The 26,264-nt window shown below is 39.6% G+C and overlaps 3 protein-coding genes across 4 annotated transcripts in view; 1 reads left to right on the forward strand and 2 right to left on the reverse strand.

Annotated features, from left to right (window-relative positions):
- LOC129194296 (uncharacterized) overlaps positions 1-11,864 on the reverse strand; it is a 50,894-nt gene extending 39,030 nt beyond the window's left edge. The window contains exons 1-2 of the mRNA XM_054799430.1: positions 11,724-11,864; positions 10,759-10,858 (exon numbers count right to left, since the gene is read on the reverse strand). The gene's annotated coding sequence lies outside the window, so the exon portion shown is untranslated. The remainder of the gene's footprint in view (positions 1-10,758; positions 10,859-11,723) is intronic.
- A 317-nt stretch (positions 11,865-12,181) lies between these two features.
- Positions 12,182-26,193, forward strand: opn3 (opsin 3). Its single transcript, XM_054798918.1, has 4 exons — positions 12,182-12,538; positions 17,055-17,374; positions 22,515-22,766; positions 24,345-26,193. The coding sequence occupies exons 1-4, from the start codon at positions 12,220-12,222 to the stop codon at positions 24,612-24,614; spliced, it is 1,161 nt and encodes a 386-aa protein (XP_054654893.1). The 5' UTR covers positions 12,182-12,219; the 3' UTR covers positions 24,615-26,193.
- The window catches only part of LOC129194028 (kynurenine 3-monooxygenase), a 30,273-nt gene continuing 28,369 nt past the window's right edge, over positions 24,361-26,264 (reverse strand). Inside the window, exon 18 of one of the 2 annotated variants that reach the window (XR_008573669.1) lies at positions 24,361-24,656. The gene's annotated coding sequence lies outside the window, so the exon portion shown is untranslated. The remainder of the gene's footprint in view (positions 24,657-26,264) is intronic. The other variant, XR_008573670.1, reaches the window with a different exon arrangement.

Below are 26,264 nucleotides of genomic sequence, written 5' to 3' on the forward strand. Positions count from 1 at the left end.
AGCTTGGACTTTCACACAAACACTAGACTATTATAAGGATACCATGAATACTGCACACTTTATAACTGAACATACGTACGTACGTGCTCTAATGTTTTTCTGTCAGGTTTTCCACTATAAAAAAATACAATTTCATGTGAATGTTTGGCAATGTTGCCATACATACCAATACTGGAGGAATTGTACAGGATTTTGTCTGTGTAATATCAGCTCACGGCTCGCTAACGTTGCCACGATTTTAAAGACTGAACTTTGCAAGCAAAAAGTTAACCAGTTAATAAACAATGTTCATACAAAATCAAAAAATGCCAGTATTTGGATCAACATATATTACGGGTGTCGCAATATCTTGCGAGATTAAAATGTGACAAGATTTCTCAGAAAATTAATCTTGTGGACACTAGGCCTGGGACAATTACAAATTCATTAAATCACACACTAATCAAAATGAATTTGATCATTTTGCCGGCCTTAATATATTGCCACGTGCATGCGTGTCTGTTTTCCTTGTCTCTCGCCTCCAAACAGGCAGGAAAAGGGTTCATTTTTATATTTTTTTCATTGTACTTTTCGTTAAAGTAATGTTAAAATCCCGTCTCGTCCCCGTAGACCCGATCTCATGTATCGTCACGTCTTGTGACACCCCTACTTTAGATAATTTTTTTTCTACAATACGCTCAGTATTTTGGCTGTCTCCGAATGCTATCGTCTGTAAAAACTATTTGTTCTCTTCAGTCTTTCTTCCTGGTTCATTGGACCGTGTTGCTATCAGAGAAGTAATCAATGATCACAACTAAAAAAGGCTTTCAAGTTGTTTTAAAAAAAATAAGGGCAATACACAGTACTTTGTTACAGCGCTGGACTCTGTAAATTTTTCAAGCAGATTGAGGAAGAGCCTACGATGAAAGTACACAGAATGTATATATATAAATATATATATATATATATATAGAGAGAGAGACAGAGAGAGAGAGAGAGACCAGTTGCCGCACACCTCCAGAAAGTGAAACTTAAGCTTGTGTGCCTGGAAAGTAAAAGTTATTCATTATTCAAAAAATGAAAGAAATGCCTCTCTCTCTGCCAAGAGAGTCAAGTAGAGCAGTGGTTCCCAACCCCCGGGCCGTGGGTCATTTGGTACCGGGCCGCACAGAAAGAAAAACTAATTGCCTTTTTTTCATTTTTTTTTATGTGTTATTTTGAAAAGTGGCCAGATTCTCTCCGTTACATCCGTCTCACGTGACACATGTCCATTGTGCGTGTGCTAACTTTATCTCATGCTGCACAGATAGACTACTGCTGTATTTTATTTATTTTTTTTTTTGCTTTCACCTCATATTCGGTGTCAAATGCTGATACTATGTGAGAATGCATAAAGGAAAACTTACCTTTATGCATTCCCACATAGTGGCATGACTTATTGAGTGCTAATGTGCACATTTGTCTCAAGTTAATTCATGCTAGCACACTGCCTTTTACCACACACCTCAAACAGCCATGTAATAATCTTTCTGGAAAAACTTAGCTGGAACTGTCTTAGTTTTACACAATACGTAATAACATAAATTAGGTCGCTATAATGTACGACACCCCCCCGGTCCGCAGGAGATTTGTGGGAACACAAGCCGGTCTGTGGGTCAAAAAAGGTCGGAGACCACTGAAGTAGAGGACCAATAGAATGGCAACGAACATCACCAGTAGGTAAATCCATGACATTCATTCAGCACAAGCATACAGTATTCAAATGCCGGTGATGAGTCAAGTAATGTAACGATACTGAGCAGACAGTACTGACACGCAGATATGTGACCTCTGATGAGCTTTTCTATGTTACAGTTGGCGACGTCTTTGTTTTAAATTTTACACACATATAGGAACGACTCAAAAAGGCAAGCAGAGTTCAGTGTGCAGTAAAGTTTTACAAAGATTAAAAAAACTTTAAAGTTTATAATCTATGTCATGTTTTGTGGCTCAAAAATATTTTTCTTTACTGGAGGAAGAGGCAAAATGTCTCTTTTGATGATGAAGATTGCCAACCCCTGTCCTAAGCAAACCAACCAATAGGAACACACTATGAAATGACGTCAATATCTCTAGCAGCAAATACAAAAGCAGATGTAGAATAAACAGAGATGGGGAATTTCTATATGCGTGGTACTCAAATAGAGGTGCATTGTTGTCATGTCATGCCCTGTGATTGACTGGCGACTCACCCAAAGTCAGCTGGGATAGGCTCCATCTCCTCGCAACCCTGAACAGGATAAGCATTAGAAAATGAACTGACAGATGGATGTTGTCCAGTGATGTGCAGCCAGGGGAGGCAGGTGCGGCCGAGCCTCACCAGTCATGATTTAAAAAATAAAAATAAAAAAAGGAATCATAATAACATAAAACAAATACTAATATTTGTCCACTGTATACTAAAATGTATTTTCTGTATGTGTGTGTAATTGTTTTTAAAATTTTCTTCAGTAAAAATAGTTGAATTTGCACATTTCCTGATCATGTGAGGCTGCCGCGAGCGTGCCATTCTACCGTCTCAGTGTACACTACGCACTGAAATGGATCATGACGCCTGCTAGTTTGTTTGTCAGCATGTCGCTAATAATATATTGTGGCAGAAACATTTAATGTACACCGTGACTTTCTACAGCCTGTGTAATGTCTTTAATGTAAGTGTGACATCATTATTCAATATAAGACATAGAAATGTCATATGGGAGGCACTTGCTGTACCGCTGCATCCTGAAGAGGTCAGGCGTGTGTAAGGTAGAAGGTGCTTGTCACTGTCGTTCTTCCATAGAAAAAACGCCAGCGTTTTGTTTTTGACAGCAGCAACACTAACTAGCAGAAGGTTAAATGTATTCAATATATTTTTATGCTGTGGTGAATGAATGAATGGATGTGACTGTCAAGATGGAAGATTATATAGCCAAGATCACGAGAAGGCTTTACAACCAAGTATCAGAACATTAAAAAGATGAACAACATAAATGTTTTCCAGTTAGTAAAAAATTAAATAAATGGGAATAATAAATATTTGAAGACAATCTGAAGACTTTTCGTCTTGTTTTTTTTTTTTTGTGAATTATTCTATTTTGTTATCCTCTTAATGAGCAACCTGAATTAACATTAAAAAAAAGAGTCAGTGCCTCACCAGCCATGAATCTCACTGCACATCAGTGTTGTTGTCATGTTAGCTGGCAAAAGCTAATGCTAACTAAGTGTAAGCCAAAATTTCTGAGCACACAGCACAAATAACAAAGAACACTACTGGCTTGGTCACAAACACAGCGATGCTTGAGAGAGCGAGTAGAGAGGGAAGTGATTGCTGTCTGCCTCCTTTATGCCAACTCCACCTGATTGTCAATCACCAACACCTGGGATGCACCTTCCAGGTGTGTCTCCACTCTGCAAAGGGGAGAAAAAAAAACACAGAGACACACACACATGCACACAAACAGCCACACCCACTACGGGACGTAAGACGGCCCTATTGCTAATAGTGTGTATGTTATATGGGCCAGCACTACTGATTCTGAAGGCCCTGGGCAGATTACATTGACATGGCAACACATAGAAGCTGAAATGTGATTGGACTAAAAAATCTAACATACACACCTGTACTAGCAGCAGTGTAACCAAGAGACTACAAAATGAAGCAAATAGACTGTTGGGAATAAATTAATACAGTTTAATGGAACAAATACTAAAATTGAAGTGGGTTGAAGAAATTGAAGAAATGTAGGTCAGTGTTGATGGTGTTTAGGCCAGCAGAGAAGGCCTTGTTAGTCCTGACTGCGCACCACTGAGTAAATGAACGATCTATCTATTTTACACGGTTTGCATTACAAACGTTGTACAGTGACAGATATGGAAAGCGACATGAGGTCATTTTTGTTGTGAATTGGTGCAATACTTTTATTACAAGTGGACTGAATTGCACAGGGCAATGTTCCCTCTAAGCTGCACACGTGCACAATCACGACAACCTGAACTGTAAATGAAATAAACACATAGCAATTTATTGTGTACCATTTTGGAATGCATCTCAGTGAGTGACAGGGAACAAGAAGCAGCAACAACACAATGACGAACACTGTCCGGCCAATTATAAGATCCTGTTTGCACATATTTACTTACGCAGCCAATCAATTCATAACCAATTCATTATGTAGTACATGCAGCTGTTTTGCAGGTTAGCGTATTGCTAATGCTGCAGCGGAGTCAAGAGAGCTAAATGCTGCTTGCTATCCCTGTATTATAGCAAATAAGTCTGTAGTTTCCTTACAGCAAGCATAAACCTTGACTATCATTGCACTATATTGTTATACTAACACCTTCCTCACTATTTAAAGGCAGTAAGTACATTTGGAAAACAATAGGTGAATAAATGTATTACAGCTGATGTGAAACTGATGAGGGGTAGGATTAAATTAGCTTTGCTTCTTCCTACTCCTTTATGGACATGTGAAACTGTGAATTGTGCTATGTGATGTGCTACAGTGTAACTCTTGTGCATGTTCAAGATGAACTAAACCATTACATTTGCCATTACCATTTGGTCAACTTGTGTTCATTGTGTTGCCACATTAACATCTTCCACGGCAAACTCAATTAGAGGCCAGCATACAAAAACAACAAACATAACGCAAAAAGTGCACCTGCATATATTCCCAGAGTCCCCTATTAACATTTTGGCACCACAGGTAGGAGCATTTTACAGGCTGCATTCTCTCTATTGACAACAGTGTCCAGATTTGGAAACACAAGAAAAACAAGGCGCCTGGTTGGCTGTGTGCCATCACTGAAGCACATGCAAGAAGCTACAGGGAAGGAAAATAAATGCAAAGAATCCAGTAATCCCCTCTTTCCCTCTCTGACTGTCTAAGAACAGCAGGCGCCTGGTAATACAATATTAACCTTTTAGATGTACACTGTGACTCGTTCAATGCCACAGCACAGGTTTTAGTTTACATTTGCCATCATTTAGCTATGATGTCTTGCTTTTCTCACACATCTGACGATCCAATTACTGCAGGAGAAAGATTGTCATGAATTGTTCAAAAGACAATAACGCTCTCTTTCAAAGGTTATATTTAAATCTTGATCTGTCTTTAACTTCCCGTCAAGGTTTTACTACATTGTTTTGCTGTTGCGGAATTGGGCCACTAATCTGGGACTCAGTGTGATTAGACGGTAATTCTGTCTGCCCTCACAGCACCACATGGCATTTGACTCGGACCTGATAAAAAGGAACATTGTGACATTTTCTCAACACTCACTAATGATTCGCACTCTCGATCACCATTAATCGCTCAAGGACAGACGCGCAAAGTGTAGATCGCTTCTTCATCGGTTCACCAAGCACGTTCTTCGTGCCAACATGGCGGAAGATTACATCTCTATTTGATTTCAGGCTGGAGTAACCTTTCATGCCTCTTTTACACACTATGAACACAATCATGCTGCACGACTCAAAAAATGTATACGTTCCTCCTTTGACAGTATATGTTATTTACAGCTTTTTAAAGGAAGTCAGTCTGGGAATGATGTCTCCATGTGACCACCTAGTGTGATGATAAACCAGTGATTATTTTCTCACTCAATTTACTACCTGCGTGCCTTTTGAAACTAGTGATGTGCGGATTGATTCGGAAATATCCATACCTCCGATACCAGATATTTACGCTCTAAGATTGATTCTTAAATCATGATATCAATACTTTGATACTTAAGTGATTTGAGGTAATGTATATCATGAACAGGATCACAGTGGAAGGTAATTAAACGATTGAGAGCTTGTCTAAATGATATGCGGTTGGTGGGAAAGTCGCTTATCACACTCAGGTCTGGAGCCAATTAACTGCGAAAAACAAGGGATTACTGTATATATAATCTAACACTAACCTCACAAAAGGTTTTTTATGACATTCTCTGAGGGAAAAAAATCCGGAGAAGAAGTAAAAATGCAGACCTCAGTCACACTTGCAAATCTGGGAGTAGAGGATCACAACAGTATGTGAGTTTATATTGCGGTAGAGAAAAAAAAAAGTCTATTTTTTCTGCAAAGGTATTTTCGGACAAATTAATGAATTTGTAAAGGGCATAAAATGAAATAGAACTTCATTAAATTGGTTACCTGACAATACTGCTCTGCACAGCTAACGTTCCCATAACCATCAATCCTATTTATCAAGTCAGTAAATAATTGCATTTTAAATGTTATAGATTGTAACGTTAATTGGTTTCATTCATTAGTTTGCATGTTAATGAGTGGACAAAGTGTTCTGCTTACCTCAACACAGCAGCAATTAAGGGCGTCAGGAATAATGCAAAGTTTTATTTATTTATTTTCTGTTTGTAATATTGATTGCATTAGACTACATTCAGAAATCATAAAACACAGTTCAAGATGCCATCTAGTTCAGGACTGAATTTCATCATCTAGCATCTTATGCCCTGTCAATAAGAAGCGGTGACCATAGCCTGCTCACAGCCTGGATTGTTGTCTTTATTTTTACAAATCGGTGGGAAAGATTGTCCAACATACAGTAGTAGACTATGTTTTCTCCGAAGCATGCAGATCTCTATTGTAAACTGAATACTCCTCTTTTTTGAGGCTGTGTGCTGTAGTTTTTATTTCCAGTACACTAATTTGCGTCATTGAGTCCAAAGTGACAAGTCAACAAATTTGCGCCTTTATTTTCCCCTATGGTGGTGGGGTCTTGCATGAAAAATGTGTGTAATGAGCAAACAAGCCTGCAGCCATGCACACCTTCTGCTTCACATTAACCAGGCAATGTGCAACGTGCTCTGTGGGGTGACTGGAGTACACCAGCAGAGGCGAAAGGGAGACGTGTGAAATCAGTTCAGACCTTTGGCTTTAGAGACCTGCTGCATGAATATTAGACTATTTGACAGTTTGATTTGGAGTCTGATTCGACTAATCATATGAAAAAGTCACATGATCAAAAATGTACCATTCTGACTAAATGGGGGTGCCCACAGTAGGAGTGTCTTGGAATAGTCGACAAATCGGCAATTCAATTCGTAGGAGTCTGATTGAAGTATCAATCTTGCCGTCAAATCATATGAAAATGTCAAGCGATCAAGATTGTAACATTCTGACTGCACGGGGGTGCCCACAGCTGCTACTGAGTATGTATCTTAACATATAAGGTCTTATTTTTTGTTATAAATTACCTATTTTGATACAAAATTAGCCTAATTTGTGTTAATAAAGAATTGAAAATGAGGGGTGTGTTTAACTGTAAACGGAAAACCTATACTTACTACGCATGAGTAAAATCACCCACTGCAGTTGCACAAGATAAAGGAGCTGAGATGAGCACTCGGACGACCCTTCAACATCAGCTGACTTATTGGCTCATAATAGCTACAAAAAAATCATTGTGTGCAAGTGTTTTGAAAAGGTTAAAGATGAGCCCAAGAAACTAAAGTGCAAGTGCAGTAAAGTGTAGTGATGGAAATTTCGGCTCTTTTTAGAGAGACGGTCCTTTTGGCTCAGATCACTAAAAAGAGCCGGCTCTTTCGGCTCCCACGTGGCTCCTCAGATTTTTTTGTTGTCTTAAATTAATTTATTACCAAATTATGTGTATTGTGTAAAATTATTTACTAATTTAAAAAATACATGATATCAAATGTTTATTATTTAAATGGATTTATTTACACCTCAATGAACAGCTACAAAAACATATTATGTTATATGACAAAATACAAAAACAAAGTCCCATTTCAATAGACAAATTTGGTCAAAATAGGTCAAATCTCTTCATGCAAATTTCTCACGGAGGAATCGCCTCTAAGAGCACCACAGCGTGTTTGACCCCGCCTCTCCCCCTGCTCAGTGTGGACACACAGACGCCGCCACACATCCTCACCAATGACATTCGCCTTTAACCGAAAACAAGACGGGGTAAAAACTAATCAGCTCCCAATTGGCTCCCAACGACGCAAACCGGCTCCTGTCGTTCATTTCAAAGAGTTTGTTTACATCACTAGTCAGCAGCTTCTTACATATCACATGACGTATCATTTAAAACAGGTCTTCATTTTCTGTCCAAGCTGTGGATTTTAATTCAGTAAATTAGGCTGCTACCTGAGATCTTTGCCACGTTGTTGGATTTCAAGCCGTGTTGTTCCTATTTTATGTGCGCTTGGCTGATGTGTGATATGCCCACTTTCTGAAAGGAACCTGGCTTCGCTTTGGTTCATCTTGCTTTCTGTGTCACTAAATAAACAAAGGTACTGTTGTTGCACACCCACCGTGTTTATTTGTTGTTTGACGATTAGTCGACTACAGGCAAACTCTGACGAATCAGATTCAACTATGAAAATCAGCCTTCTTTAAAAACTGTCCACTGTCCATCTAAGAGTGCATTTGCATCTTGGATGCTTGTTGTTATGAGAGATTGTTTTCCCAAGAGAGAAGGCACATCTGTTCAGAGATTACACTTAATAACATCCCATTCAATCAGGACCTACCATGTCCATTGCCTGTTATTAACTAAAGAAGGGAGGGGAAGACAGCAACACAGAGATAGACTGCAACAATTGTTTACATTGGAAGTGCAAAAATGGAGGGAAAGTGTTCCCTCCAGATCCACTTCTCCCCTCCGCTACCTTTCTTTTTTTTTGTTGTAGCGCCCTGATGTATAACTCCTTAGAAGGCCTTGATGTGGAATCAAATGCCTTAAACGCCCGCCCGGAGGAGGAAACCACCAGATTGTTATCAACTCTCTAGTGGTGACACCAGCTCTCTTCGATGTTCAAGTAAGATTGTTTCTTTGTGTTTTGTGGTTTTTGCCACTCCTTTTGACCCCCTGCTTTTCGTGCACTTTTTGCAGTGTGAGTCACCTTCTTCCCTGCCTGACCCCGCTGCTTTGTTCGCTGCCCAGCCTTCCCCGCACTGCCCACCGAGGATTCCCTCCACCCCTATTCATGTACTCTGAGTATCAATAAATGACTGTCTTTTGCTCACACTAAGGTGTCTGCATTTTGGAGTTCAGCCCACGACCCTAGTACCTATCCATGACAGAAGGGTTGTCAGTGAAGTTAAATAATATGCTTCATCTGTATTTGAGTGCTCTTGACCTATTTATCAGGGGACTTTTTTCTCTTAAACTGTTGCAAACCCACATTAATCAAACTCAGTCAAGTAGAGACTCTGACAACAACCCCTCCTACAGTGCATTAGCACCAAATTTTACACCTTCATAGACACCCACTAATATTCATGAATTATTCGCTGAGAAATTCAAATCTCATAATGTTCACAAAAGGAAAAAAAATCCTCACCTCATCACTATCGCTTGTGTCCGGTCGGTACCAAAAATGGAGGGTTTTCAAGGTCTAATAAACGTGAAAAATTGGTGGAGAGAATAAAACATGGACAGCATTACTAATTGTTATGCCGCTGCACTGTTACATGAAACAGGCACCTTCACACAAAAATAAGGTAAAAACCAGGAAGAACAGGCTGACATGTGTAGGTGAGTGCGCAAAGGAAAACGAGAGTAAAATGAGTGGTTTGCATCAAGCAAACACATTGCATTTCATCAAAAGGTTTCTGTGTCACACAATTCCAGACAGGTGTAATACTTCTACATATCAGCTATTGTCAATCAACCCAAAGCTTGTGGAAAGCGTAAACAACATCACAGCAGGCTTTCAACATTTCACCACAGTGCCGTTCCTCTGTGGACGGAGAGAACACCTCGAAAGGTCACCAAAATTACAAATGCCCCGACATAGGAGCTTGGTTGTTTCAAATCTCGCATGAACTAGCGCGTGTTCACATCTCCTATAAGGCATTCATTTGTCCATCTTGCTCCCAACCTAAAGATTTAACACTGCCATGAAAACGCCCATACATCATGAGTGCACTCTTCCGTATAGGAGGCAGAGGAAAAAGATGTCACACAAGCGTCTCAGTGAGTCGCAGGGGACTGAAAATCACGCTTTGTGTCACCTTCGCTGCAAGTGATAAAATGCAACCAGATGTTAAAGGCACCACCCACATTCACTCACTCATTTGCACATGCACACACACATTACCCTGCCATATTATACACACAAAATTGAAATTATGAGCTTCATTCTTCCCAAATGTATGCAGGAAGTTGAAACATTTTAACAATGTTTGTTATTATGGTTGTAGAATTGCATTGCATCATGGTGAGAGAGTTCTAGATTTAAAGTGACATTTACATTGCAGCATTTAGGGACCTGCCAATTTCTCAGAATTTCTCAGAAAATTGGTAATTTTTTTCCAAAAAACACGTCATTCACACTAATTAATAAAAGCAACTGAGTGGTGGAATGGACAGGAAGTGACGCTGGGGGTTCAGAGTTTAGTTTTAGCTTGGTGTGTTACGGCTGTAACAGTAGCCCGTGTTTTTCTTAGGGATTTTTTTTAGGGATTATTGTGCCTGCGATAATTCAAACCAACAATAAAAGCAATGAAGTCTGGTGCTTGTGTGTCTCACCGAGCATTACAGTAGCATTACTGAAACCTAGGCTACGTTCACACCACATGTCAATTCTGATTTCTTTTCATGTCAGTGTGAATGGTACAATTCTGATTTTTTCAAATGCGACCCAGGCCTTGTTTGTATGTCGATATAAAATTCAATATGTATGGGATCATACTGCAGTCATATCGCAGTCGCATATATCCGACCAAAACGTCATCGAAAGGTGTGGTTTACTGTGCGAGACTTGGATAAAGTTACTCACCGATGTAGTCAGAAGTTCTCCTTGCTCCTCTCCTCGGAAGAGACGCCACCGCAGGATCCCCACGAACTGCCAAATTCTTGCCCTCTTTCATCTTAATCTCCTACACAGAATCATGTGGTTGAGAAAATATTGACTCCCATTGCACAGAATCCTTGAAATTGCCACAAACGCATTAAGGAGAGCACACACGACAGCAATCTTTACTTCCGTAAACACATGGAAATGTGTGTGACATCATGATGTTGCTTCCCAGACACTTTGCGTTCACTTTAAGTCACATTTTTTTGGTAACGTGAGCGATCACGTTAAAAAAATCAGATTTTTACCCTGCAGTGTGAACGTAGCCCTAAGACCAGTGTTGTGTTGTTGTTGTTGTGTTGTTGACCAGTGTCTAGAGACTATCACGTCTTTGATTGTGTCTTGTGAATACCTTACATTTGTATTTTATGTGCTTTAATCATTTTTATGCTTTAAAATGCATAATTTAGGCACAACTATGTACAATTTTCTTCAAAAAACATGCATTAAAACAAATTAAAGGCCGTATTCAACCACAAAAACGGCATGATTTATTAATTAATATAGTTATGAAAAACAGTGATAGAGAGAAGCCGCGAAATTTGAACCGCAAATGTTGGGCGGGATGACTGTAATGTACCTTTAGTTTTACCAGGCATTAAAATGAACAAGAAACAAAGGAGGTCTAATCATTTTTTCCATTCCTCTGTAGTTACGTCGTCACATACGGTATGTCTTTGCCTAAAATCTTTGCCCTGATTTATTGTGAATATATATCATGATGAAAAACTTCAAGGAAAACATCACAAAATCATTCAATAAGCTTGAAAATTTGCAAATAAAAAGTATCAGCAATACTGGCCCTGGACAGTAGAGCCCCAGGCATCACTGGAATGGCGAAAATGAGTAAATGAGACGCCAATGAAAACGCCTCCCCCCAAACTCACCTGCTAGCTTGATGTTGTCTTCTTTCTTCACTATGTCTCACACACTTATTAAACACATTTTAAAATATAAAATGTATAGGTACTCATCACTAATAAATGACGTTGTAAGATGATCCATGAATAGATGGAATCTGAGTCACGGTGTAGAAGTTGTACTGTAAGTTTCACTTTTGTGTCTCGTAATTGCTACGGGGATTTTTCATTTTTCAAAATAAAAGTATGCAAATATTAAAGCTTTTACTTCAGTAAAATCCATAATTCATCTGAGTGTTTGTCTATAAACTTGTAGGTTGATATGACTTTAGATGTGTGAATGCGTGTCATGTGACAGTGGTACACTGACCCAATTTCGGAGGAGGCGTTCTGCCTTCTGGTTTGTTTGAATGAGCAGCGCGCGCCGTGCTGATGTGCAGGACGCGCGCTCGACCCGCACGCTGGAACCAGCACGTCACTACACCACCATCACAATGCCAGAAACCACGCTTTTATCCCCGCAATGAATTCTGACAACGAAACTAGAGCCGAGAGAAGCACCGAACGTGACATATTTGCGTTTGGTACCTACAAACTTCTCGCCTTCACCATCGGAACCATTGGAGTGTTTGGCTTTTGCAACAACGTTGTTGTCATCATACTTTACTGCAAATTCAAGAGGCTCAGGACGCCGACGAATCTGTTGCTGGTCAATATAAGTTTGAGCGATTTGCTGGTTTCGGTCATCGGAATAAACTTCACGTTTGTTTCGTGCGTCAAAGGTGAGTGGATTTGGAGCCAGGCAACATGCGTTTGGGACGGCTTCAGCAACAGCTTATTCGGTAAGAATGTCTTAAATATAACCTTATTTAGGTCATTATTATTACTATGTCATTATATTTTTGCCTACTTATTTTCCGTTCATTAATGGAACTGTTACCATTATTATCCAATCTGACTGCTTCTCTGTACATATTAAGTGACTTTAAAAAATGACCTTGAAATGTAGTGGTTATATTGTGTAAATAATAGATCCTGTAAATATATGAAAAGTACTGTAATATAGGTCAGTGGACCATTTTCAGTCATCACTTCTGTCTGCTCACCATCATTGAATTTGTGAATGAGTCTCCACCCTTCAGTGGTGTTTTTTGTGCATTTATTATTTGTATATGTACGCACAGAACATTCTTCATGGCTGGGAATGCTTTTGACACACGGGTATGGTAGTGACGTGTGAATGAATACTCTGGGGTCATTTCTGCCAGATGCACCCCTGGAGGAATTAGAGCTCAAGATGTGTGATGATGCTCCCATCAGGACAAACTGTCATTTATCAGCAGACTAAACACGCTACATTTGTGGCCCACACTTTACAACTTTGGTGCTTTTCTTTGACATCCTCTGTTCACAGCTTTACAGTTGGCAACATACTTGTTAGGCTAATGTGTATTGCGAGCACAGGCACGGACAAGAAGTTATCGCTCAGGCAAAGCTGGTTTCAACTGGTTTTCTAATTGACATTTTTCATCTCATGAATTGTGTGTTTCATCAGTGGAGTGACATTGAAATATTCTGTAGATTTGGCTCACAATGAGAGGACAAGGCCGGCTTTTAATGCAGATTTCAATAAAAGCAATACCACATCTCCTCCCTTGCGTTCCAGATGTTCTATGTTACAAGGGTGACGTTTTATACCCCAAGGTCATGTGGTTTAGAGAGCGCACCATTCAAAGTGAGACCTTAGAAAAAAGGTGCACTCGATGCTTCATTCAATACACATCTACAATCTAAGAAGATCCATGACATCGCAATTCAACCTTTACGAAGACCATACCGTACTGAATCCAATGAAAGATGAGCCCGAACAGTGTTTCCCATACATTCATTTATTTGTGGTGGCCCGCCACAAGTAGGTTTTACCCTACCTGTTCACTCTCACTCATAAACATATTATAATGGGACTGTCTGTGACTGTACTGTAGCTTGACGTTCCAAATCCATACAGTAGATGGCATCATCACGGCGGTTGTGAAGACACCTCATGCGCATAAGAAGACGAAGCAGGAGGGATCAGTTGTGGATAGCTACTGTATACAGTAATCCTCCGTTTATCGTAGTTAATTGGTTCCAGACCCAACAGCGATAAGTGAATTTCCGTGAAAGATAGAGCAGTTAGAGCGTTTAAAAAAAACTGATTACAACCTTCAAAATATGGTTTTTAACATTATTAGAGCCCTCTGGATATGAAATAACAACCCTATAGTCATTTTTACACTCATATTACCCAATATGGTGTACTTTGGTGTACTAATGGTGTAATAACAGAAAAGAAGACATTTTGAAGACATAAATAAGACTCATGCTAACGTGTGGTGCTGTAAATGTATTCCGGTGGCTCGGACAGGAAGTGATGTCGGGGTTCAGAGTTGCGTGTCAGCTCAGAGAGGGTCACGGTAACATTACTGACACCTATTGACCAGTATAGAATACTAAATACTGCATCATCCAAGCGTCTTTCGTAGGTATCTTCTGAATGCCTTACATTTGTAAGGCATTATATTTTTATGCTTGAAATGCTTTAGGCAAAAAAAAGAGTACATTTTGCTGAAATATGCATAGTTTTGTACTAATAATAGGCCGTATTCAACCACAAAACAGCGTGATTTATTCATTAATATATCTTAAACTAGCGACAAATCAAGACTTTTTCTGATTTTATTGGATTTTTTGGAGACTAACATAAAAATAATAATAATAATTAGGGCTGTCAAATGATTAAAATTTTTAATCAGATGAATCACGGTTTTCAAATTAATTAATCATGATTAATCACCATGTCACACTATGTCTGAGATGTGCCCATTTTTACTGTATTTTATTAAAAGAAAGATAAATGACAGGGAGGGATTAAATATATATTTGTATGTATTAACAGTGCCAAATTAACTGAAAATTTTAATCTAGTTAAGAGATGGCACACGTCTGAAAATCTATTTACCCAACACTGGTCTCTTTAATAGCAGAATATTTGAATCATACTTTAACTGTTATTATGAGCAATGAGGAGTTGCGTTCAAAGACACCACATCATTTAAGTTGAAGTCACGTTTTGAGTGAATTTTGTGGGATTTCCAAGCATACTTAAATTCAGCAAATTGTACTTCCGCATTAAAAGTTACAAAGTAAGTGATTAGAATATCCATTTATTGTTTTCTTTGCATTTATGTTTACTTTGACCGCACATACACACATAATAAAGACGTTGATGTGATGTTCGCAGTGTCTGTGAATGCAATGCATGCAGCATTTCCCTCACCCCTTTTGAAAGTGAAGCTTAATTGTGTGTGCCTGGAAAGGGAAAGTTAAGTTTGTGTAAAAGTGAGCGTTAAGCTTGTGTTAGTGAGAACCATGCATCTATTGTGTGATTCCCAGTCATTTTTTGCATGAGTCATATCTAAGTGTTGTGCAACTTCGATTGTGCTATGTGAAGGTGTGTGTCAAGAAGGCCAACAAGCAAAGAGACTGCAGTCGTGTGGGAAAACATTGCTGATTAGAAAACGAAATATATTTTCAAGACAAAATAAAAGACCAAAAATATCATTATATGAGAAAGATAATTAATATCAGTGAAATAGCTGCTCGATTTCTATTTTTAAAAAAGGCTATTGTATTTTTTAACTGCTCAACAATTGAGGACTCATTGCTTCTGCTACATTGAGCACCATTACCTTAAAATTAACATCATAAATCCTCTTCCTTGTTTGCCAAACCTTTGAGACACAAGTGGGTCTCTGTCATGGCTGCATCTCTCTGCAACCTGCCTTTTCGGACTTTTTTTGAGGGAAGATGACTGTCTAATATTTGGGTAAAGCCAGAACAATGTATTAATTCAACAACATGACATCACAGACCTCTGATATGGCAGTTCTACATGGCAGCATTGTTTTGCTGAATACACAAGCATAAAAACAGCAGTTCTGAGAAATGATAATTACCGTAATATTTTGAAAATACCGATTATTTATTTAATTCATTTTAGTCAAGCGTGTAAATGTAGGCAAATGACCATGCTTAGTGTTTGTTTTTATCATCAGTTTACAGTGGACCTTGATCAGCATCATTAATTTCTTCCAGAAAGGCCGACTAACTGAAACGGATGTTTCTAACCGAATCAATTCTTCCCATAACTAATAATATAAATCCAATTCCAGAAAGCCAAAAATGCTAAGACAAAACACATTTTTTATAGTTTTTACAATTGCAGTTTTACATGCAGAAAAGAATTTGAAATGCATATAAATATATATAAATGATATATATAATATAAATGATGAATGAAAGCGATAAATCAACATGTAAGGCTACTTTCACCTTCACTGAAGACGTGATTGTTGATGACTGTTCCCAAAGACAAGATGTGGCAGCAAGATCAACCACCACCATCTTCTTGGTTTGCCATGAGTTATTTCTTCAATTCATTAGCGTTTCTCACATTCCAAGTGCCGGCATTTTGACAAAGGTGAGAAACACTATTGAATTAAAAAAATAACTCATGGGAAAACAGGAAGGTGGTGGTGGTTGGTCTCGTTGCCATATTGTGTCTTCTATTTTGGTAAGCCTGTGCCTTGCTCAGGTCTCATTCAATTGTGCTGCAACATACTGTACGTGTTGGTGGCGTATATATACGGTAGATCCTTGTGGCATTGAACCAAAATGAATATTGTTGTTCATCCTTCTTCTCTGTCCTCCATTGTGAGGAAACAATGTTCTCTGTTGGCAAGTATGCCATTTCATCCTTGCACCTCATCCAAAGTATTACTCAGTGGAGGTTGTTGAATGACACGTATGCAAAAGCCAAGGAGCTGCAGCAATAATGGCTGTCAGTTCAGGCTCAGCACGTCCCTCCTGCTTAAACTCTATCTGGGAAGTCGTGATTTGAACCCGCACCAACTCCCTGCGAAGATTGTCTGTCCATTTATTGATGCCGATGCAGCATTTCATCCTTTAATGAGGAGATTTATGAATTATGACAGCTTTGACAAGGGTATTAGTCTATGTAATTGGATAGCTATATAGGTTGTGTTTGTGTGTGTGTGCGTGTGTGTATTGACCGAAATTCAACGATCAGCTCCATGACAGACATGATGATGAAAGGGGCTCTGTGAAAGAGCAGGAAGTACATTGCACATTCATGTCTCAAAGGTGTGTGTGTGGGTGCGCGCGTGTGTGTGTGTGAGTCTGCAAGGTTTCAAGGATTTACAATAAAAGATCTTAGAATTCTGTTTAATGATGAAACGCAGAGTAGCCACTGACCCAAATCCTGAGTTCTGGTCTGTGTCTCTCTCCCACTGTCAGGCATCGTTTCCATCATGACTCTGGCAGCGCTGGCCTATGAGCGCTACATCCGGGTGGTCCACGCCCAGGTGGTGGACTTCCCCTGGGCATGGCGGGCCATCGCCCACATCTGGGTGTACTCCCTGGTTTGGACCGGTGCGCCTCTCCTGGGCTGGAACCGCTACACACTGGAGATCCACCAACTGGGATGCTCCTTGGACTGGGCTTCAAAGGACCCAAATGATGCTTCATTTATCCTCCTCTTTCTCCTGGCTTGCTTCTTCGTACCTGTGGGGATCATGATCTACTGTTATGGGAACATCCTCTACACTGTGCAAATGGTGAGACATGCAAATGTGCTTTTTATCTGGAGTTTGAATAATGAATGAGTTAGAATAATCAGTTGTAAAAACCTGTGAATGGGAATGGCTGATTAAAATTCCTTGTAAAGCACAAACATGATGCAGTGTTTCCAACAGGACTGCGATCTATCTGTGTCTTTAGGTTGCAGGGTGAAATGATGTCATCATTCAATTTGCATAATGTTGCAGTGCTTTGAGGCCATGTCCGCACAAATACAGATATTTATTCTCGTCCACATGCAAACTTAAGTTTTTGTCCTTAAAAACTGAGCTTTTGGAAAACTCCAGCCACATGGAGATTTAAAAGAAAAAAATCCAATTTCGGTGTTTGTGTGTTGATGGGTAAAGCTGAGCTTTTTGATTTGTGTCACATAAGAAATGTGCAACATTCCACCACAAATACATGTACGGGAAACACTGTGATGACAATGCTCCTTCCAAGATGAAAACAAGTGTCTTTTATGATAACTGTCAAGATTTATACAGATTTTCTCTTGGACTGAGCATTGCACTACTGGCAGTGTTGTGCAAAAATATTCAGCTACCACCTCTTTGTTGTTTAAATGACCTTTTCTCAGTACTGTAGTCCTTTTGGCATACATCACATAACATAACATGAAGTGACGCAGAGAAGACGCGTGACGAAGAGACGCTAATACTTAAATGACTGTAATGAGAGAAGACCGGCGAGACCAACTATTGTTGCTTCACGGTACAACAGTGGTTGGTCTGAGTTGTGATGTCATACTATTCCTCTTTGATTTAAAGGTTATCAACCTAACCTGACAAGATCCTGTAAATAGTTGAGTGAAAGTGTGAAATAAAACTCCTGGAGTTGAGTTGATACAGCGTCCTCGGCAATCTTCTCAGCTTTTTCAAGTGCAGGCTGGCTTTAGTGCAAAAGAACTTAAGATACATCGAGTTAGAAGGATGACACATAAAATCCAAAAGCGATTTCCACAAATCCGGTTACATTACATACAGTACATACATTACATACATAAATGAGCTGATCCAGGAATTACTTTTCAGCATTTGAGTCACCATGGCACCAGTCAAATCCTCCACCCCCTACAATCATAATGGCACCATCCATTATTCTCCATGAAACAGGAAGTAGCCTTTGAACAGATAACAGATAAACTGTCACATTTGCGTGTGGGCACGACCTCAAGATGCAGAGACAGGACCCAAGTGTAGGTAAGAGTCATTAATAATTGTAAAAAGCTGAGCAGAAAAAGGAATTTGCAGAAGCATGTATAACTAAACATGCACGGAAGGCACCATACATAGCAACCTACGCCCAACAAGCAAGAAACAAACATGGCAATGCTCCGACAAAGGGAAGAGCTGAAATAAATAGACCCTTAAACTAATCAGCACCAGGTGCGCTCAGAAAGTTGCCAAAGGAAAGGTAGAATTGCTGCCCACAGTGCAAAACAGTAAACAGAAGATACAAAATAAGAGCCTAGAACAGGAAATAAAAGGAAGACACAAAACAGGGTCCAACAAGTCATGCAGGGCGTGACATGAACAAACAAATACAACACTGCACAATTCTTTTGCGTCTGCACTACAGTGAGAGCAGTGGAACCTCGGTTGGTATACGGCGCTGTTAGCATGTTTTTCAGTTAACGTCAAAAATTCAGGACAAAATTTTGCCTGGGTTTTTGTACATTTTCCAGTGAGCATAAAATATAGAGCGCATCATGTTATTGATACAGTGCGTGAGTCCAACTGTGCTCTTAATGTGTCTTTATCACAAAATGTGCTCGTTAGCAGCTTGTTAATACATGACAACAGGAACTGGAGGTCCGCTACATCACCTGTCTATGATGTCATCAGTGGTTGACTGTGTTAGTTAATTGATAACTAACACAGTTACGCCTCAAGTCTCAAAAATGTTAACACAGACCACTTTTTAATAGTTTTACAATTCTAGTTTTACATGCATGAAACAATTCTAAATGCATATAATGAAAGGGATAAATGAACATTTAAGGTTACTTTTGCCTTCTTTGAAGATGTGACTGTTCCCAAAGACACGACGTGGCTCCACCATCACCACCTTCCTGTTTTACCACGAGTTATTTCTTAAATTCAATGGTATTTCAGTGTTTCTCACCTTCAAAATGCCGGCACTTGAAACTTTCTTTGGCTCCATTTTGGGTTATTGAGATGAGAACCACTACTGAGTTCAAGAAATGACTCATGACAAAACAGGAAGGTGGTGTCCGCATTGAGCTCAATGCCACATTGTGTCTTTCTCAACAATCACACCTTTTACGGAGGTAAAAGTAACCTTAAATGTTCATTTACCCATTTTATTCATCTTTTATATGCATTTCGAATTGTTTTATGCATGTAAAGCTATTGTAAAACAATAAAAATGTGTTTTATGTTAACATTTCTGGCTTTCTGAAACTGCTTAATTGGATTTACATTATTTCTTATATTAGTACGTGTTGGTTAGAGTCTGACATTCTGGAACAAATTAATGACGCCAACCAAGCTTCCACTTTATACATTTTTGTTATATTTCATCAATTTGTATGGCTTTTGTATTTTGGGATCCATTGCACTTCATTGCAAAAGCTGAATTACAATAAAGTGGATTAGTTTGGACCCCCTGCATGATTGTCAACGCATTGGTCATTAATAATTCTGACGGTTATGTTGAATTGATTGTTGATGAATAACATTGTGTAAGGCATGCAATCAAAATGGAGTGTTCTGCTTGGCTGTGAACAGCAAAAGTGCTGTTCATTCAGTCTCAGTTTGCTTTCTGAAGAAGACCAACACGATGTCGTCTTCAGGACATGCAGAACAGAACATTCATGACATAACGATATCTATCTCTATGGAAAAACACACTTCATGTAATATTTTTTTCCATCTAAAATTAATACAAAAAGTAGTATTTAAAACTAATTAATATGTTTTTTTTTCTTCTTTTACCACAATCGATCAAGGAAGCTTGGTCAAATAGATCTGAACTGTAATCGCATTGCCAAAAAAGTCGTGCGCATATGTCAAATACATTTATTTTGGAATTAATATCACACGGCATAACATTTCATAAAAATCCTGCAGCACTCTTTTGCAGCGTTTTGGTTTTCTGAAAAGAAGCTGTGACCTTCACTGACTGACTGCTGCCTTTCATTTCCGTCTCTATTATCATAATGACCTGTTGTGGCTTCAGGGTTTTGTCTTCTGTCGCCTGATAAAAGACAAGTGTGGGGGGGCTATTATGATTCAAATTAAATACCTGTATTAAGGTTATTATTCCTACACACTGCTTCACAGATCTGATCTCTGTGTGGGAGTTGCAGGTATGTACCGGTAATTAGAATTTTGTTGGTTTAGTGTTTGGACACGGCAGATGTGTTAGTGTCAGTCTGTCAGTAGTGTAGTGTAAGTGCTCCATCTCTTCAAGTGTTTGTAGAAGTATGAGCTGATACACCTCCTTGCCGCAAGCTACTGGCTTGTCTGTTAAGTCCCTGAAGGCCTCAGAGGCATGAGTGAGGCTTAATACACATCACATCATGTTGACGCGGCTATCAAAATCTTCAAAAGCCCACAGAGTAGTTTTGGTGCCAGGAAAATCCCACTACAGATGGGGAAGATTTCAGGGACACAAATACAGTGCGTTTGTATAAAAACAGAACTCATCAAAACAAATTTGAGCTTTCAGATGCAACGGAACATCTTTTTTCCATCATTAATTTGTTCCAAAAGGTTGGATGAAAACTGAAACAAACAAGGCAAAAGGCAATTTTTCCCACAGGAAATAATATAAATCCAATGAATCTTTTCCAGACACCAAAAAATATGAACAAAAAAGATACATTTTTATAGAGAATCATTACAGTTTTACATGCAGAATAGTAATTATTGAGGAACCTTGGTTAACGTCATTAATCTGTTCCAGAAGGTCCGGCTCTAACTAAACGTCCTTTAACCGAATACATTTTTCCCATAAGAAATAGTGTAAATCCAATTAATCCGTTCCAGGAAGCCAAAAATGTTAAAACAAAACATGTTTTTATAGTTTTACAATTATAGTTTGAGATGCAGTAAACACTTAAAAATAAAACAAACAATAAATAAACAAATAAATAGATAGAAATGACAAATCAAAAAGATAAATGAACATTTAAATTTAAGTTTTCCTTAAAAGATCAGCACAGACACCACCTTAGTTTTTTGCCATGAGTTATTCAATAGTGTTTCTCGCCTCAAGTCGCTGCTTTTCTTTTGATCACGGCTGCAAAATACCACAAAATGGAGCCAAAGAAAGGTGCAAGTGCCAGCATTTTGATAAACAAGGTGAGAAACACTGTTGAATTCAAGAAATAATTCATGGCAAAACACACAGGTGGTGTGTGTTTTGGTCTTGGTACCACGTCATGTCTTTGGCAACAATCACATCTTGGAAAACTGCACTTTTTTTGGAATTTTTCTCACCATCCACAACCCTGATGTGAGACATGAACACATACGTCTCTCTATTTTCTGTACGTTCTAAAGATATAAAAACAAATGAAAAGAAAGAGCTAAGAATGCACGTAATGGGAAGCACTTCTGCCTATAAAGCCCGCAGTGCGTCACAGTTACCTAAGGGTAACGCAACATATTGGAGATGCTGATGTGTTCTTATTTTTGAGTTTGCAAAAGTTTTAAAAACAAAGTTTGCAGTAAAACTACAGAGTACTAAAACGACCTGCGATTAGCTGGTGACCAGTCCAGGGTGTGCTCCGCCTCACGCTTGCCTCAGCTGGGTTAGGCTCCAGACCCTAATTAGGATAAGCAGCATAGAAATCGGAAGGATGGATAGTAAAACTACATTCTTGAAGCATTCTTGACCCATTTTTTTATACACTTGTCCTGTTTAAGGTTTAAAGTTGGAGCCCGTCCCAGCTGCCTTAGAGTAAGAGGCGGGGGAAATCCTGGACGGATCACCTGTCAGTCAAACACAGACAACCCTTCACCCTCACATCTCCGGGCCATTTAGAGTACATGCTTTTGGACCGTGGGAGGAACTGAAGTAGACGAGAGAAAACACCCAAGCATGAGAAGAACCTTAACCCACTCATACTTGTTCTCCTGTTTCCTTTAGCTGCGCTCCCTTCAGGACCTCCAAACAGTCCAGATCATCAAGATCTTGCGATACGAGAAAAAGGTAGCTGCGATGTTTCTTCTCATGATCTCCTGCTTCCTTGTGTGCTGGACCCCCTACGCTGTCGTGTCCATGATGGAAGCCTTCGGCAGGGGGAGCGTGGTTTCGCCCACCGTGGCCATTATCCCCTCATTCTTTGCTAAGTCCAGCACAGCCTACAACCCCCTCATCTATGTATTCATGAACAGAAAGGTTGGTTGTCATATATTCATCAACTTTTACAAATTTTCCACTTGTGTGGGAGGAACTATTTATTCTTGTCTGAGAAAAGCCAAATGGTGTAGCATCAGTATAGTTTCATCTTTTGTCAAGGGATGTGGTATTACTCTTCACACAGGACATCGGAACTTAAAATAGAAATGAAAAGCAGATGAATTATGTTTCTCCACTTGGGGTGTAAGCAGAATGTGTTAAGTGAACAGGTAAAATGGCATGTAGGGGTGACAGTATCACATCTACTGTATTTGTTATCCAATGAGAGATGTCTTGTGTTCCTGGTAGACAAATGAGCATGCTGAATTTCATGGTCACATAAAGCACCAGCCTTAAATGTTAGGAGTCTTGGGAATCGCAGACGTGGGAAATGCAGGCACAGCCTATTACGTGGCGTAGCATAATGACGAAGCCACACAGAGGCACCCAAAAGTGCAGATTTCAAACTGCCTACAAGACTTTTGAGAAAATCAGTGAAGTAAAACCAGATTTGTGACAAATAATGATTTGTCATTCTGTCGTCAAGTTGAATGAAACATGACGCCGCCTTTGTATCGGTGGAAATAAGCTTGTCAATCAGTCAGTCAAAGCATGAACAGCTGTTTGGTTGCACGGGAAGAGGGGAAAGGTGAGCCAACAGTGACATCAAGTGGCCAAATGACGCCAAGACACACATCATTTCACGGCATCACTCTATGACGGTGTTTTAAAAAATATATTCATTAATAAATCATGCTGTTTTGTTGATGAATGTGGCCTGTAAGTCCAAAAATATAACAAATAAAAATTAAGCATTTTCATTTCGCCGGGACGGTGAGCTCGGCGGAACCACAGGTGCCCTCCGGGGACGGCCAGGACGGCATGTGAGGCGGAGCCGGCGAATGGGTTGAGCCACAACAGAAACCTCAGGCGAAGCGGGCTTGAGTGTGGAAACCTCGAACACAAATTAGAGGCAGGTGTGTAGGAACATAAAGAGGCAGAAAACAGCACAGGCAAAACAGGAAGTACTCCAAAATAAGAGTATCAAATCAGGAACTAAGGCGTCAAAGTGAAACTAAACAAACTGTCACGCAGGCTACAACACAGCGTGACAGCAACAGTAGCTCGTGTTAGGGATTATTGTGCCTGTTGTGAGATCATTCAAACCAGTAATAAATACCTGTTGTTTCGGCGATGAAATCTGGTGCTTGTGTGTCACACTGAACATTACAGTAACATTACTGACACCTAGTAACCAGTGTAGAATACTACATATCATCACATTTGCGTCTTCTGAATGCCTTTTATTTGTATTTTAGTTCATTCAGCCGTTTTTATGCTTGAAAATGCCTCGTTTAGGCAAAACACAAAAACAGGCCGTATTCAACCACAAAACAGCATGATTTATAAATTAATATTTTTGTGAAGCTGTGAAATTCAAATTCAATATATATATACAAAATATATATATATATATATATATATATATTTTTAGGTAAACACAAAAAGTATGTAAAAACACTAAAAACTACCATGGACTCCTAAGTGTTAATCTCTCCCTTCTTCCTCACCTCACAGTTCCGACGTTGTTTGCTGCAGCTGCTGTGTTCAAGGTTGTCTTGGCTGCAGCGCAGCTTCAAAGAGCGGCCCCTGGAGCCGGTCGAGCGCCCCATCCGACCCATCGTTGTTTCAAGTTCATGCAACAGCAGAAAACGACCCAAGAAGAAGGTGACCTTCAACTCCTCCTCCATCGTCTTCATCATCACCAGTGATGACTTGCACCGCTTAGATGTGACTTCCAATGCCGTCGAGTCTTCTGTTAACGTCATTCAAGTGAAGCCACTGTGATCCCCAGAGACTGAACTTCTCATCCTCCTGTACAGCTCAGACCTGGCATACAAAGTCAAGCCAAAATCCACATCATCTCCTGCAGGAGATTTTTTTTTTCAATCTGCACAAGACTGTGAGTGTAAATACCACTGCTGGGGCTGAAGTTCAGCTCCTCTCTAATGCACTTATTACTGACAGAGTTTCATCTAAACGCAGGTCGAGAGTATGTATGATATTCTCATTGTATATCACTTGTGGTGATAAGACATGACATATTTGATGCAGTTGCAATTTATATCAACTTTCCCATGCCATATATGTGTTAAGGACTTTATCAAGTAATGTGTTTAGCTATGGATTTCCATGTGATAAGAAATGATTTGGTTGTGTGCATCACATTAAATACTACAATAAGAAAATGAGCATTTTAGCTCACTTGCCATACATGCAGACACTGACATTATTGATTCAATAAAGAGATCCTATTTTAGACTCCCTGGATCGTGTGCCTTGTTTGTATTTTCAATCGAAATCTCTCCAGCGTGACAAGGGCAGCCACTGTTGGAAGTGTTTGACTTGTATGTCTGAAGGGTAGTGAATTGAACTTGATGAGAGGAGGTGAGTCTTGGCGCTCAGTGTGCTCCTGCACGTTTCTTTTATAACCTCCTGGGCAGTCAGCTATGAATATATAGCGATGCTTGATCAATGGATTTTTAAGGCTGTTTGAGACCCAAGGTGTGGACATGTGCGTTGCATTTGTGTGTACTCTTCAACTGCAAATATGTTAGATTATTTTCAATATTAGCAATGGAAGTCAACACGGTAACTATTTTTATGATGAGGTAGGTATTCTTCTATAGTTATATAAATATACTGTATATATTTTACAGTATGATGGCATAGCCATAGTGGTTAGTATGCCTGTCTAACAGAGATACAACTTTGACTCACCGGGTACGGTGGCTTCCTCTCACATCCCAGAAACATGCATGTTAGATTAATATAATTGTCGTTTAGCGTGAATGTGAGTGTGAATGGTTGTGTGTCTATATGTTCTCCATCATCGACTGGCGACCACTCCAGGGTGTATCTTGCCTCACAACCAAAGGCAGCAGGGACAGGCTGCAGCTCAATCATGGTCCTAACGAGGACAAGCAGTATAGGAAATGGATAAATGGATGGCTCTTTTCTGACAAAGAAAAACACTTGTGAGTCGCTAAAAAGGGTTTGGGCTCAGTTCCTGTTCTGTGCTCTTATTTTGGAGTTTCTTCCTGTTGTGTGTGTGTAATGCGTTAACTTTACGCCAGTGCTGCTGGGAGACGCAGCTGCCAATTAGTAATTAGGTGGCACAGCGTCATCTCTCAGATGCTGCTATTACTATCTTCCATCCTGTGCCAGTCCACAACCATAGTCCTTGCCAGTTTGTATTTTTTGGATGTATCTTTGCCTAGGTTTGTTTTGTTTGTACTTTGCATTTTTGTGTGCCTTTGCCCCAGCTAGTGCTGTGATTTTGTTTTGTACTTCTTTCCCTTGCTGCTACCTTTTGCTACCAGCTTGTATTCACATTCCTGTGCCCCTTTCGTTACATTAAAGACACTTTTCTGCACTTTGCCGTATGTCTCTGCATTTGGGTGTCTAACCTACGACAGCCCTTGAGGCCCCCGTGAC

The sequence above is a fragment of the Dunckerocampus dactyliophorus genome, chromosome 14 (genome assembly GCF_027744805.1).
Source record: "Dunckerocampus dactyliophorus isolate RoL2022-P2 chromosome 14, RoL_Ddac_1.1, whole genome shotgun sequence".
Classification (NCBI taxonomy): Eukaryota; Metazoa; Chordata; class Actinopteri; order Syngnathiformes; family Syngnathidae; genus Dunckerocampus; species Dunckerocampus dactyliophorus.